At 35.2% G+C, this 16,049-nt stretch overlaps 1 protein-coding gene across 1 annotated transcript in view; it reads right to left on the bottom strand.

The window, feature by feature from the left end:
• Nucleotides 1-16,049, bottom strand: part of SLC25A21 (solute carrier family 25 member 21) — a 765,710-nt gene that overhangs the window by 346,510 nt on the left and 403,151 nt on the right. The window contains exon 2 of the mRNA XM_036752803.1: nt 13,165-13,213. Within this exon, the coding sequence (XP_036608698.1) occupies nt 13,165-13,213 (49 nt within the window). The remainder of the gene's footprint in view (nt 1-13,164; nt 13,214-16,049) is intronic.

Genomic DNA, 16,049 nt, shown 5'->3' with positions numbered 1-16,049 from the left:
AAGAGTTTGGGGATTTTGGCTGAAGACACTACCATGGATGCCTGCTTCTCGACCTTTAATTTCCTCAAGTCTAATAGGGGACCAGAGAAAGTCTAGCCTTTTTAAAAAGTCAAGGAAAAGAAATCATCCTTAGAATTATGTGTAGTGGGCATAAATACATATGTATATACATACACACTAAACATTCATACATACATATGTATGCATGACACAAAAATGTAGTACTCACAAAGTGTTACAGCCAATATCTATTGAGTATCCAAAAAATAAAGCTCTTGCCAAACAAGCCTTTGGCATTGTTCATATTATGGTTCAATATCAGAAACTGACATGATTTTATTAGCAGAAATGACATTAAAGATGAGGCATTTGCTTTGCTGCAAGAGATAGAGAAATTCCATTTAAAATAACTGCAGATAATATAAAGTATTTGAGAATCTACCTGCCAATACAAACCCAGGAACTATATGAACGCAATTACAAAACCCACAGTTAACAAACCCAAAGACTCCAGCTTCTGGGATAAGAAATCACTATTTGACAAAAACTGCTGGGAAAACAGTATGGCAGAAACTAGGCACAGACCAACATCTTACATTATATACCAAGATAAGGTCAAAACACGTATATGACTTACACATACAGGGTGATGCCATAAGCAACTTAGGAGATCAAGGAATAGTTTATCTGTCAGACCTATGTTGAAGTGAAGAATTTATGATGAAGCAAGAGATAGAGGACATTATGGAATGCAAAATAACTAATTTTGATTATATTAAATTAAAAAGATTTTCACAAACAAAGCCAATTCAACCAAGATTAGAAGGAAAGTAGAAAGCTAGGAAACAATTTTCACAGTCAGTGTTTCTGATAAAGTCCTTATTTCTAAAATATGTAGAGAACTAAGTCAACTTCATAAGAATATATGTCCTTCCTCAATTGATAAATGTTCAAAGCATATGAAGAGGCAGTTTTCAGATGAAGAAATTAAGTCTATCTATAGTCATATGAAAAAATGCTCTAAATCACTATTGATTAGAGAAATGAAAATTTAAACAACTCTGAGGTAACACCCTACACCTCTCAGATTGGCTTACATGACAGAAAGGGAAAATGATAAATGTTGGAGAAAAGGTGGGAAAATTGGAACACTAATGCATTGTTGGTAGAGAGCAATTTGGAACTATGCACAAAGGGCTATAAAACTGTGCATGTCCTTTGATCAAGCAATACAATTATTGGGTCTGCATCCCAAAGAAATCATAAAAAAGGGAAAAGGACCCACCTGTACAAAAATATTTATAGCAGCTCTTTTTGTCATGGCAAAGGATCGGAAATTGAGGGGATACCCATCAATTGGAGAATGGCTGAACAAACTGTGTTATATAAATATAATGCAGTATTATTTTCTATAGGAAATGATGAGCAGGCAGATTTCAGAAAAACTTGGAAAGACTTACATGAACTAATGCTGAAGTGAACAGAACCAGGAGGACACTGTACACAGTAATATCAACATTATGCAGCGATCAACTATGACAGACTTAGCTCTTAGCATTAAAATGATGTAAGACAAATTCCAAAAACCTCATGGTGGAAAATTCTATCCGCAGCCAGAAAAAGAATTATGGAGTCTGTATGCAGATTGAAGCATAATGTTTTTACTTTTTTTGTTTGTTTTTTTTCTTTCTTTTGGTCTGATTCTTCTATTACAACAGGGCTAATGTGGAAATATGTTTAAGATGACTATACCTATATATACCCATAAACTATATCAGATTGCTTGCTGTCTTGGGTGGGGAGGGGACAGAAGAAAATTTGGAACTCAAAATCTTAGAAAGATGAATGTTGAAAACAATCTCTTCAAGTAATTGGAAAAAATAAAATATTATTAAGTGCAAAAAATTGAAAAAAGAAATTTATCAAATATTTTTTAGAAGATAAAGCTTGATACTCAACCCAGGACCTATTGAGGTCCTGCTGTCATTTGAGTTACGTGCCTTATCCAATATTTTGTTTAAATGTCCACACTTTGCACACTAATTACTTTCCTTCTACCCCCAAACTGTCTAGGGTTCTCCACTGTATTTCACCTCCAGGACTTGTCTTGCCTTGGTAACACTGTATCACTTTCATAACTGAATGTCTCCATCAAAATTTATCTGCTCTATTTCCTCCTATCATCTACTCTCTTCTACATAATCGAGTAAATTAATTCTTTTGACTGCCGCCTCCCTCAGTTTGCCCTCCCTCTTGATTCCCCTCCCTTATCTTACCTTTTCACCTTACTACTTTCTTCCCTCCCTTCTGACCGGGGTACCCCCCCTTTTCTTTCCCTTTTCCCCTCCTACTCCCTGTAGGACAAGTTTGATTTTTATACTTGATACTTATCTACATCTATATCTTACATTATTCCCTTCTTGAACCAAATCTGATGAGAGTAAAGCTCAAATACTGCTCTTCTCCCTCCCTTCTTTCCCTCTACTATAATACGTTTTTGTGACTCTTTGTGCGATATAATTTACCTATTTCTCCTACCTCCTTACCTCTTCTCCTGGAAACATCCCTTTATATCTCTTAATTACATTTTTATCATTATATTGGTTATTTTATACTGACACCCATAGTCGATGAATATCTCTTTCAAGTGTCATAATAACTGTACTATTCTCAAGATTGACATATATATAAAACAAAATAATCCTATATAAGGATGTAACTAATTAGCCTTATTGATTAACTAGGGTTATTTTTTCCCCATTTACTATTTTATGTCTCCCTTGAGTTTTGTATTTGGAGATCAAATTTTCCATTGGGCTCTGGCCTTTTCATCAGGAAGATCTGGAATTCCCTTATTTCATTGAATGTCCATCTCCTTGCCTGGAAATTTATGCTCAATTTTGCCAGGTAGTTGATCCTTGGTTGTAGGCCAAGCTCCTTTGCTTTTCAGAATATCATATTCCAATTTCTCCTGTCACTTACTGTAGAAGCTGCAAGATCCTGCATGATCCTGACTGTAGTTACATGATATTTGAATTGTTTCTTTCTAGCTGCTTGCAATATTTTCTCCTTGACCTGGTAGTTCTGGAATTTGGCTGTAATATTTCTTGAAGTTTTCAATTTGGGATCTCTTTCAGGGGGTGATCGGTGAATTCTTTCAATGAGAATTTTACCCTCTGGTTCTAGGACCTCTGGGCAATTTTCCTCAAGGATTCCATGGAAGATACTGTCCAGGCTCTTTTTTTCATCATAGATTTCAGGTAGACCAGTAATTGTTAGATTGTCTCTCCTGGATCTATTTTCCAGGTCAGTTGTTTTTCCAATCAGATATTTCACATTTTCTTCTATTTTTTCGTTCTTTTGATTTTGTTTGATTGATTCTTGATGGCTCATAGAGTCATTAGCTTCTAATTGTTTCCTTCCTTTATCTTCTCTATCTCCTTTTCCATTTGGTTGGTTTTACTTTTCAATGAGATATTGTCTCCATTTATATTCTGATTCTTCTTAACCATTTTGCTGATTTTACTTTTTTAAGATTTGTTTTCCTCAGAGAATTTTTTTTCCATTTTTTTCCATTTTTCTTTTACCTCCCTAATTTGGTTTTTAAAGTCCTCCTTGAGTTCTTCCAGGAATGCTTTTTGTTCTGGAGACCAGTTCACTTTCCCTTTTCAGGCTTCAAATGTGGGTGTAGTGTCCATGCTGTCCTCTTCTGAATTGGTATTTTGATCTTCTCTGTCTCCATAATATGAATCACTGGTCTTTGAAAGCTTCCTACTATTTTTTTCATGGTGTTTTTTTTTCCTCCTGGTTTCTAAAGTGGATTTCTTTGCTTCTGGGGCTCAGGGGGCTCTTTCCCAAGTTTCTTGTGTTGGGATCTAGCTTTATTTGCTATGGCCTCTGGTTTTGTAAGGTGGGAGGGAGGGGTGGTCTGGCTGCTGGGAGTCTCCTCTTCCCCCAGACTGTTCTACAGCATGGGTGGTATCAGCTTGTCTGTGCTGGTGTCTGCCATTTCCCCTGGCTGTGCAAGCTATGTCTGTGGCCCTGGTGTTGACATTTGTTACCTCCACCCGCCCAGGGGCTTAGTTACTCTCATTGTTCTGCTGAGGTGAGGGCTGCTGAGACATCTCTCTTCCTGCACTAGTCTCCTTCCACCACCACAAGAAGGGCACTCTCCCCAACTTCTCTCACTACTGAAGTCCCACTGCTGGCTCCTCTGTTTCCCCTGAGGTAGTATTCTCTGGGTTTATTCAAGGGAGGGCTGAGAGTCATTTTATCTGGATATCATGGCTCCTGGAAGTTCAAGAAGGTGAGTTTCAAACCTTTAGCCTGTGGGTTGGAGGCCTCCAGGCTAGCTGCTCCCGCGGTTGCAGGCTCTGTGCTCCAACAGACTCCTGTCCTGGGCTGAGAGGCCTGGGACTCGATCAAGTAAATTAATTCTTGATAAAGTAATTGAGTATTAACCAATTAATATATTAATCCATAGAGGTTTTTACCCTCCAACTACATCACTAACAATGGAAATATTATTTCCCTTGGCAGATAAGAAGGATGAAGGGTGCGTTCAATGTCTAGATTTTAAGAAACTGAACCTCATTGGTGTGATCATTTCCTTCCAATGATGCCGTAGTCCCTCTCTAGCCTAGTAGACGGACTTTGAGTTGCTGTTGCTCAAAAAAGTTCATTAAAGAATAACTAATCAAATGATGAGCATCTCCAAATGTAGATGATTGTCAGTCAAGAAATCTACTCTGGATCCATCACTGGGGCCATATTTGAAGATTTAGCTTAAAGTTTGTAAGGACTTGCCAGACCTTTCACTCAAGAACCCAGGGTTAACTCCATGTAAAAATAAGGAGTCAGATTAGAATTTCAGGGTGGGGGCAGAGCCAAGATGGCAGCTGGAAAGCAGGGATTTACATAAGCTCTTCCCCAAATCCTTCCAAACACTGGTAGAAAATGGCTCTGAAAAAATTCTAGAGCTGCAGAACCCACAAGACAGCAGAAGGAAACAGGTCTCCAGCCAAAGAGAACCTGGATAATTGCTGGGAAGGGTCTATCACATGGTGCTGAGAGCAGAGGGCAACCCCACATGGGCTGCACCGGGACAGACAAGACCCAAAATCAGCCAGCTAGAACAGGCCTTAGGGCCATGAAACAGTGAGCTGTGGCAGTTACCAGACTTCTCAACCCACAAACGCCAAAGAGCGGGTTAGGGGGACACTGCGGAATTGAGTTCACAGCTGTCCAATCACCAGCCCTGGGGATGGTGGTAGTGGGGCAGTGGTGGCAGTGGCAGCAGCAGGAAACTCCTGAGGCTGCTTCTAGAGCTGCAGCATCAGCTGTTTCCTGAGTATCTGGATCACATGGTGGTAGGATTCTAGCAGCAGATCAGAGCGAGAGTGCAAGGAGTGCTTTGTGGGCACAAAGGCAGATTCTCTTGCTGTGCCCTGCTTGGATCTGTATTGTGGTCCTGGTTGGCAGTTCCTGGGGGAGGAGGAGAGCTGCCGTGACAGAGCCTGGGGTGATGGTGGAGTAGATGTAGCTCTGAAAATAGCCGTGCTTGGACCCTAAATATTGGGACAAAGTACTCTCTACTCTACAAGCAGTCATATCCTAAAGAAAACTTCAAGGGTCAAGTAGTTGGCTGGGAGCATGAACAGGCAGCAAAAACAAACTCATACTCAAACGTGGACTCAAACACAAACACCTAAACGTACAGCCAGAAGAAGTCAACAAAGTCAAAGAGCCTACATCAAAAGCCTCCAAGAAAAATATGAATTGGTCTCAGGCCATGGAAGAATGTGGATGTGGAAAATTTAGTTATAGATTTTCTACAGGGACTGCTATACCTGTATCCCATAAGGTTCAGTATTTGCTGCCCTTTCTATCATTCTTTTTAATATGAATATTCATCATTTCTATGATTTGTTCTTTAGTCCACTCATTATACAGAATGTTACTATTTCATTTCTGTGTATCTTTTGCTCATATTTTCTTTATTAACTAATACTTAATGGCATTATTATCTGTAAAGGATGTTTATTATTTATGCTATTTTATATTTAGTTATGAGTTCTTTATGCCTTAACATGTCACTTTTTATAAATGTATTATAGGATACTGTGAAGTATATATTTTGATATTACCATTCAGAAGTGCCACAAATCAAACAAATCTAAATTTTCCAACAATCCAATGAGTTCTATATTTTCCTTTCTTTTTTTGGCCTTCCCTTTAGATTTGCTTTTCCAGTTCTGATGCAGTAACTTGCAGCAACAATTTCCAAGAAATGCTTTTAACTCCACTCACTTCTTCCTCTTTATCCTTTTAGAATACTATAGAACCTATTCCTAGGAATTTTAACTCTCATAGGAGGCAATTGGTTATAATGGGAGACTTTTTTAAAGAAAATACTTTCTGGTCATACCCTTATGTATATTTCTAGCCCTATTCATAAGAAAACTAACATTTCATTTCTTAGTCTTAAATTAAGTGTTTAACTTGATTTTGTTTAGTTTTTATGTTGAATACTCTGCTCACTTCTTAGTTCTCCTAAAGGAATGTCTTCATATTTTCTCTTTTGTTTAAGGCCAATTATAATTTTTGATAAATAGTCTCAGCTTTGTAGGATATTTTGGGGGGTTATAAACCAAGTATTTTGGGTTTTCTTTCATTTATTATAATAAATAGCAATAGTATGATATTTTGATTGTCTTTGGCTATATAAGCTCCCCCCTCCTTGTTGACTGCCAAATTTATTGTTTGATATTATAATTCTGAAATTTGACTCTGAAAATATCCCAGTGAGTTAAACCTTGGGTTTCTTTTTGTTGGCATTCCATAGATTCTCTCAAACTATACTGTCTGCTTCTAATACTTATGGAAAATTTTCCTGGAATTTTCAAATATTTTATAATAATTTCTTAGATTTTTCTCTTCAAACTGGAAACCCAATAGAAATATTCAACTCATTATGTCTAAAATTAAACTCACAATCTTTCCACCTAAATCTTCTCCTCTTCCAAAAGTCCCTATTTCTGTTAATTTTGCATTTTCTTCCACTCCTCATTTGTTTTCATCTCATATATCCATTCTAGTACCAGATCTTACCATTTCTACCTCCTCAACATTTCTTGCATCTGACCCCTTCTCTCTACTCACATAGCTAGGACATTAGTTAAAACCCCATTAGCCCCCCCCCCCCCCACCTAGACTATTGCAACAGTCTTCTAATTGGTGCCTCAAGTCTCTCACCACTTCAATCAATCTTTACTGTCAAAGTGATTATGCAAAGTGACTCATTTTATGAATTTAACTTAGTTCCCTATATATTTGAGAAATGAGGCCATTATCAGAGAAACTTGAAAATTTTTTATTTTACTTCATTACCTTTTAGCAAAATGTGGTTTCCCAGATTATGTCTTTTAATTAGATCTACTTTTGCTTTTTTTGAGATCATGATAGCTGTTGCTCCTACTGCTGTTGTTGTTATTCAGTTGTTCAGGAAAAAGGAAAAGGTCCAATATGTACAAAATATTTATACCAGTTCTTTTCATGGTGGCAAAGAATTGGAAATTGAAGGCATGCTTGTCAATTAAGAAGTGGCTGAACAAGGTGTGGTATATGATTGTGATGGAATACTACCATACTATAAAAAATGGTGAGCAGGGTGCTTTCAATAAAACCTAGAAAGACTTATCTGAACTCATGCAAAGTGAACGGAGTACAGCCAGGAGATTATTGTGTGACTAACAGTAATACTGTCTGATGATCAACTATGAATGACTTAGCTATTCTCAACAGTACAATGATACAAGACAATCTTTAAAGACTTATGATTAAAAAAATGCTATCCACCTCCAGAAAAAGAGCTGATGGCATCTAAATGAAGACCAAAGCATACTCTTTTACTTTCTTTATTTTGGTTCTTCAATGCTTATTTTTATTCCTTAAATTTCTTTTTTGTCTTATATTGCTGTTATTGCATTCCTAGTACAATGCTGAATAATAGTGGTGATAATGGACTTTTTTCAGTCTGTGTTTTCTTTTGCAAGATGATAAATATGTAAAGACATTTTACATGACTACACATGTATAACTTACATTAGAGTACTTACCTTCTCAAGGAGATGGGAGGGGAAGGATGGAGGAAGGGAATTTGGAACTCAAAGATTACCAAAGGAAAACATGTTAAAATTGTTTTTACATGTAATGAAGAAAAAAATAACACTCTGAATAAAGAAAGAAGAAAACTAAATTACCATGATCAAAAAAGAAAACAGTGAATGGACCACCAATAAAGATGAAATTAAAACAGTTATTAAATTCTATTTTGCCCAATTTTTGACATTAAATATGATGATCTAAGTGAAATGCATGAATATTTACAAACATAAAAATTGCCCAGATTAACAGAAGAGGAAATAAAATACTTAAATAAACCTATATTAGGAAAATAAATCTAACAAGCTATAAATGATCACCCTAAGATCATTTTATATGATTATAGATAGCTTTGATTTCCTCTTCTGAAAATTGTCTATTCATGTCCTTTGGCCATTTATCAATTGGGAAATGGCTTTTATTTTTATAAATTTGACTGAGTTCCCTATGTATTTGAAATATAAGACCTTTATTAAAGAAACTTGTAAAAATAAATAAACCACTGGTTAACTTGAATTTTAAAAAGTAAAGAAGAAAACCAAGTTAACTATATCAAAAATGAAAGGGGTGAATTCACCACCATTGAAGAGGAAATTAAACCAATTATTAGAAGCTATTTTGCCCAATTATATGCCAATAAATCCAACAATCTAAGTGAAATGGATGGATGGTCACAAAAATATAAATTAGCCAGAATAACAGAAGAGGGAATCAAATACTTAACCCCATCTTAGAAAAAAAAATTGAACAAGACACCAATGAGCTCCCTAAGAAAAAATTACCAGGGCCAGATGGCTTCACAAGTGAATTCAATCAAATATTTAAATAACAATTAATTCTAGTACTACATAAACTATTTGAAAAAAAATAGGCAAAGAAGAAGTTCTACCAAATTACTTTTATGATACAAATGTGGTGCTGATACCTTAACCAGAAAAAGCAAAAACAGAGAAAGAAAACTATAGACCAATTTACCTAATGGATATTGAGGCAAAATTTTTAAATAAAATTCTAGCAAGAAGATTATAGCAATATATCACCAGAATCATACACTATGATCAGCTAGAATTTATACCAGAAATACAGGGCTGGTTCAATAGTAGAAAATCTATCAGCATAATTGACATTATCAATGATAAAACCAACAGAAATTATATGATTATCTCAAAAGGTGCAGAAAAAAAAAACTTTTGACAAAATACAGGGTGTCCCTAAAGTCTGAACGCATAGGAAAAATGCATATTTTGAAATATTTGGAATATTAGCAGACCTTATCCCACTTAACTTCTTTTTCTGGGGTATGCTAAAGGAGAAGGTGTACTCAATGAAAATCACAGATGCAACACACTTGACTGAACACTTAAAGAGTGAATGTACTAAAATTGACGGCAATGTGGAGTTATTGCATTGAGTTCATGTGAATGTTGCAAAGTGTATCAACCTTTGCAACACAAATGATGGAAATCATATTGAAAAGGTGTTAATATTTCAGTTAAATAAAATGTTGTGGAAAATTTCATTCATTTCATTTCTATAAATATGCATTTTTGTGTATATGTCCAGACTTTAGAAACACCCATTCTTTTTAAAAACACTAGAGAGCATAGGAACAAATGGAGTTTTCCTTAAAATAAGTAGGATCTATCTAAAGCTATCAGCAAGCATAATTTGTAATAGGAATAACCTTGAAGCCTTTCCAATAAGATCAGAGGTGAAACAAGGATGCCTATTATTACCGCTTTATTCAGTATTGTACTAGAAATGCTAGCTATAGCAATACAAGACAAAAAAAAATTTAAGGAATAAAAATAGCCATCGAGGAAGCAAAATTATCACTCCTTGCAAATTTTAGAATAATATACTTAGAGAATCCTAGAGAATCAACTAAAAACTAGTGGATATGATTTATAACTTCAGCAACATTGAAAGATATAAAATAAACCTAAAAAATCATCAACATTTCTGTATTTTACCAAAAAAGTTCAGCAGAAAGAGATAGAAAGAGAAAGTTCACTTAAAAAACTGCAGACAACATAAAATACTTGGGAGTCTATCTGCCAAGACAAATCCGGGAACTATATGAACACAATTACAAAACACTTTTCACACAGATAAAGTCAAATCTGAACAAGTAGAAAAATATTAATTGTTCATGGGTAGGCCAAGACAAAAATGAAAATTCTACCTAAATTAACTTAGTTATTCAGTGCCAAACCAATGAACTATCAAAAATGATTTTATAGAGCTAAAAAAAATTGATAACACAATTCATCTAAAAGGACAAAAGGTCGAGAGTATCTAGGGAAGCAATTCAAAAAATGTATAGGAAGGCAGCCTAACAGTAGTAGATTTCAAACTGCACCACAAAGCTGTGACTCTGAGGACAATCTGATATTCTCTAAAAATAGAGTGGTGGATCAGTGAAATAGATTACTTATACATAATACACAGCAGTAAATGGCCATAGTAATCTAAGTTTTGATAAACTTAAAAAATCCAAGGTTGGAAGAAAGATTTCACAATCTGACAAAATTTGCTGTGAAAACTGAAAAGCAGACACTGGGTATAGATGAACATCTCACACTATTTGCCAAGATAAGGTCAAAATGGGTATATGACTTAGACCTAAGGGGTGATATCATAAGCAAATTAGGGGAGCATGGAAAATTTTATCCATCAGATCTTCGGATAAGGGAAGAAGAAAAATGGTAATTTTGATTCCATTAAATTAAAAAGTTGTTACACAAACAAAACCAAAACAGTCAAGAATAGAAGGCAAGCAAGTAACTGGAGGGTGAATTTAACAGCAAGTTTCTCTGATAAAAGCCCCATTTCTCAAATATATAGGGAACTGAATCAAATCTATAAAAAATAAAATCCATTCCCCAATTGATAAATGGTCAACTGATATGAACAGACAGTTTTCAGAAGAAGAAATCAGAGCTATTTATAGTCATATGAAAAAGTGCTCTAAATCACTGCTGGTTAGAGAAATAAAACAATTCTAATTACTACCTCACACCTATCATATTGGATAAAATGACAGAAAGGGAAAATGACAAATGTTGGAGGGGAAGTGGAAAAACTGGGCCACTAATGTACTGTTGGTGGAATTGTTGTATTGATAATGTATTTTTTCTTAATGGGAAGATCTTTCCCATCCATTAATAGGCCCATGTGATCTGCTTAAGTCACATGTGGTGGGAGGAGCTTACTGAATGGGTAGAACAGGAAGGGTGGAGCAGGAAGTTGGTTGGAGCACTTAAAGTGGTAGGAGAGAGAGGAAGCAGGCAAGCAGGCAGCTCAGGCAAGTAGGCAGCTAGCTGTTAGTTTTTGTTTGTGGGAAGGCTAGAGCAGGGGGAAGGCTTTGGGAGGGTGTTGCTCCCCATTGTGATAATGTATATTAACTTCTTTGTTGCTATGATGGATTAGTTTCACTGATGTTGGGATTTGGCTTTCTGGCCAAATGTTTTGGTTCTGTCCTCTATATAGGCTCTGTTATATTTTGAGATTCAGGACTACACCAGCATGTTCATAGTCGCCATCAGCACTGTGAATATTGCATTGGCAATATAGTTGTGAACTGGCCCAACCATTATAGAAAACAATACGGAACTATGCCTAAAGGACCATAAAACTGTATCCTTTCACCTAGTAACAACACCACTAGTTCTATATCCCAAAGAAGTGAAAGAAAAAAGAGGATTTGTATGTATAAAAAATATTTATAACAGTTCTTTTTGTAGTTTCAAAGAATTGGAAATGAAGGGGATGTCCATCAATTGGGGAATAATTGAGCAAGTTGTGGCAATATGATCATGATATAATACTATTGTGCCATAAGAAATTGTAAGCTGGATGATTTCAGAAAAAACTAGGAAGACTTATATGAACTCATACAAAGTGAAATGAGCAGAACTAGGAAAACATTGTACACAGTAGCAGCAACATTATACAATGATCAACTATAAATGACTGAGTTATTCTGATCCATACAATGATTCAAGACAATGTTGAAGAACTTATGATGAAAAATGCTATCAACCTCCAGAAAATTAGCTGATGAAATCTAAATATAGATTGAAGGGATATCTTGTTCTGTGGAGTTGAAACCAGGCAAGGCACAGTGAAGAGAGCAGGATTTGACACAAGAGATTGACTGCTGGTAATAACACTAGGATTACATATTTAGTGAAATGTTGGTCAGTTATTTTTTTTCTCTGAGAATTTTTGTGGCAGATTCTTTTAGTTTTTCTTTTTCCTGTCAGTAATGTTTTTCCTATATTTGGGGATATTTTTCTTGTTTGAAAATTTTTCTTGGACTTTATACCATAACTGCCACTACAAGTTACTGTTTTTAATAAGCTCTTACCTGATCAAGGTCAGGATGCAAGTTAAAAAAGAACATTTCCAAATAGAAGTGTATAATTTAAAGTCATATAGTACATTTCTTATTTTAATCTTAGTAATCCTGCCTCAGGATAAATCTTTTTTAAAATTCCATAGGTCATAACCCAGTAGGTCATGCTGAACTTATTTTGTACAGTAGGAAAATTACTCTGATTTTTATCTATTATTCTTGGAAGCATTTTATACTGTCATACAGGTTCATGAGCAAATTCTTTGAACAACATTTGAGTCACCAAATGCTAACTATAAAATGCCATAAAATGATAATCTGTTATGTACAATTCTTTATGAAAATTTTATTTCATAATTAACTGTCACTTTGATAAATTTAGCATTTACATGAATATATCCACAATACTATCTTATGAAGACAGTAAAATATCGAACACCTTCATATGACCCTAACAAAGGAATGCCTTATGCTCTGCAAATTTGGATTGTCACGTAGTATTTTTGTTGAAAGAAGTAAATATAAATGCCATTTGAAGGAGAAGTTACCAGACTGAGACAAGTCCTGGCATTTAGTTTTCTAACAGATCTTAATTTGGATATCATCCAAAGTCAATAAAACTTGTTTAAGCAGAATCTTACCTGGTTTTCACCACATCTAGAGGATGCATCAGGCAGATTTCTATAAGACCTGAAAGATGATAAAGAAAAGGCTGGTAACCATTTATATAAACACCAGTTCTTATTTCTTCCAACTCTTCATTTCTTACTTATGAAGAATGGTCTAAATAAGGAACTTAGGGAAGCAGATGTGCCAATTAAAAGTAAATGGCTAATAATGAAAAAATAGACATGAAGTTTCAACCAAACAAATAAATCATATTGAAGACTTGATGAAGAAGAAATTTTTCTTCATGAGTGAATTTTCAATGAAAATTCAAGCATCAGATGTGCACATCTATATGAACATGTTACAGGCTATTTTCAGGAAAATACTGTCTCACAACAGATGTCTTTTTGTCCATACAATTAAACAAACCCTACCCAGTGTGTAGAAGAATCATATTTGACTTGTATATAGTATTTCAAAGACTGCAAAGCATTTTACATACATGTTCTCTGTAATAGGGTACTGGTCAATAGGGATACAGTCATTTGGGCATGTCCTTCATTCTCTCCCTGTTGCCAAACCACAGAGGGTGGTTTGGTGAGCCTGATTCTGGAAACTTGTGCAATGGTGTATAATGAAAGGGCCTGCCCTCCAGTTTAAGGAATGTGCAATTATTCTGTGATTATTTCCTGTACACTTACATGCATGATGAAAAGACTTTTAATTGGCTGCTGAGCCATGACAGAGTATGCATACAAAAGGCTCCAAAAGAGAACTCCAGTTGGAGATCTCTTTGCTGGGGGGTGGGGTGAGGAAGAAATGTTGTGACACAGCCTCCAGGCAAAAAGAGATACCAGGAGCTGCTCCTGCGGACAAGTTTATCTCCACATTCAGACTGTGGCTATGATGATGCCGTGAATGCACTGGCATTTCTGTCTCATGTTTCACTCTTTTCTGCTCCTAGGAGAATGAATGTAGAGAGAAAATAGACTAGCTTATGAACTGATAGGCTTAGACAGGTTGGAAGAGTTAAAATAAGGAATTTAGGGCAGCAGATGTGCTACTCATATCAGGAGGAAGGAGATGATCCAGGAAAGGTAAATGAAGAGAAGTCATATAGGTAGGAAAATAACCATGAGATTAGTTAAACAGAAGCAAAGAGAAGAGAGAGTAGTCAGGAGGCCATAGTCAAAAGGAAGAAAGGCAGCACTGAAACTAAGGAGAATGGGAACAAAGAAAAGGCCCTCAGATTTGGCAATTAAGAGATTATCACTAACTTTGACATAATCAGCTTTAGGAGAGTAGTAGAATCAGAAACAACAATGCAAAAGACTTAGATATTAATAGATGGTAAGAATCAATTTATCAATATGTATTCTTTTTTATTTACTCTTTAAAAATCAAATTATTTTAATTATTATTTACTAACATGATCATTTTCAATATGTACAGAAAAATTAGAAAAGGATGGTATATAAAACTGAATTTCTGGTACATATTTTGTTTGCCTTCTTATCCTCTCTATATATAGTTTGGAGTATTTTGTTTTTATAATTCAAAATCAACATGGTGATTCTGACACTGTCCTGTTTGTGCCCCTTTCTGAAATTCCTTCTGCTCTTTTCTATTTATTTGTTTAATGATTCATTGATACTCTTTTATTCATTGTTTTTAGAATTACTACCACTTCTGCCAAATCTTCCCTAAGTCCCTCACCACCTCCAAAAAAGAAATTCCTTCCCTTGTGTCAAATAAATAGAGCCACACAAAACAAATCTGTGCATTGGCTACATCTAAAATATGTATCAGATTTTCACCTCTAGTTCATTGTCCCTCAGTGAGGAAGTAGGAATAATTATTCATTAACAGTCTTCTATCAAGAGTCATAATTGGTAATTGCATTGAACAGAGGTTTGAGTTTTCAGGGTTGTTTTTCTTTGCAATGTTGTAGATATTGTACAATCCATTCTCTTTGTTTTGCTCACTTCACTCACCATCAGTTCATATAAGTCTTCTCAAGTTTCTCTATATATTCCCTTTACATTATTTCTTATGGAATAATATTTTTCCATTACATTCATTTACCACAAGTCATCCAGTCATTTCTCAAATATTAGGGTCCCATTTTGTTTCCAATTCTCCCCCACAACAAAAAGTGCTGCAGCATGCTTGCACGCACGTGAGCGCGCGCGCACACACACACACACACACACACACACAAATATATGTACATATCTGCAGTATATATTTGTATCTATGGGTCCTTTTATTCTTTCTTTGGTATCTTCATGTTATAGGATGAATAACCACCTGATATCTACAATTTTAATGACTATAGGAGTATAATTGCTTTCTAGAATAGTTGGACCATTTGATAATTTCAGCAATGGAGCATTAGTGTACCTGTCCTGCAATAGCCCTCCAACAACTATCATTTTCTTTTTCATCATCTTTTACAATATGATGGGTCTGAGCTGGAAGCTCAAAGTTTTTATTTTGCATTACTTTGCATTTCTCTTATTGTTAGTGACTTGGAGCATGTTTTTTAATGTGGTTGTGGATATACTGACTTTCTTCCTTTGAGAATTGCCTGTTCATAACCTTTAGCCACTTATCTCTTGGATAATGACTCTTATTCTTTGATATTTGTGTCAATTCTCTACATATCTTGGAAAGCAGAAATTTGTTGTAAAGATTTTTCCTTAGTTCCTTTCCAATTCTCACTACATCGATTTTGTTTATGCAGAAACATTTCAATTTCATAGAATCAAAATTATACATTTTATGTCCTTGGATCATTTTTGGCTAAGAAATCTTACTTTGTCCATAGCTGTGAAAGGTATTTCATCTTATAATTTGCTTCTCATATGACTTTTTAATAATCTAGATCTTGCATCCATTTGAAGCTTATTGTATT

The sequence above is a fragment of the Trichosurus vulpecula genome, chromosome 3, assembly GCF_011100635.1.
Source record: "Trichosurus vulpecula isolate mTriVul1 chromosome 3, mTriVul1.pri, whole genome shotgun sequence".
NCBI classification, from domain to species: domain Eukaryota; kingdom Metazoa; phylum Chordata; class Mammalia; order Diprotodontia; family Phalangeridae; genus Trichosurus; species Trichosurus vulpecula.
This window is presented reverse-complemented; position numbering and strand designations above follow the sequence as displayed.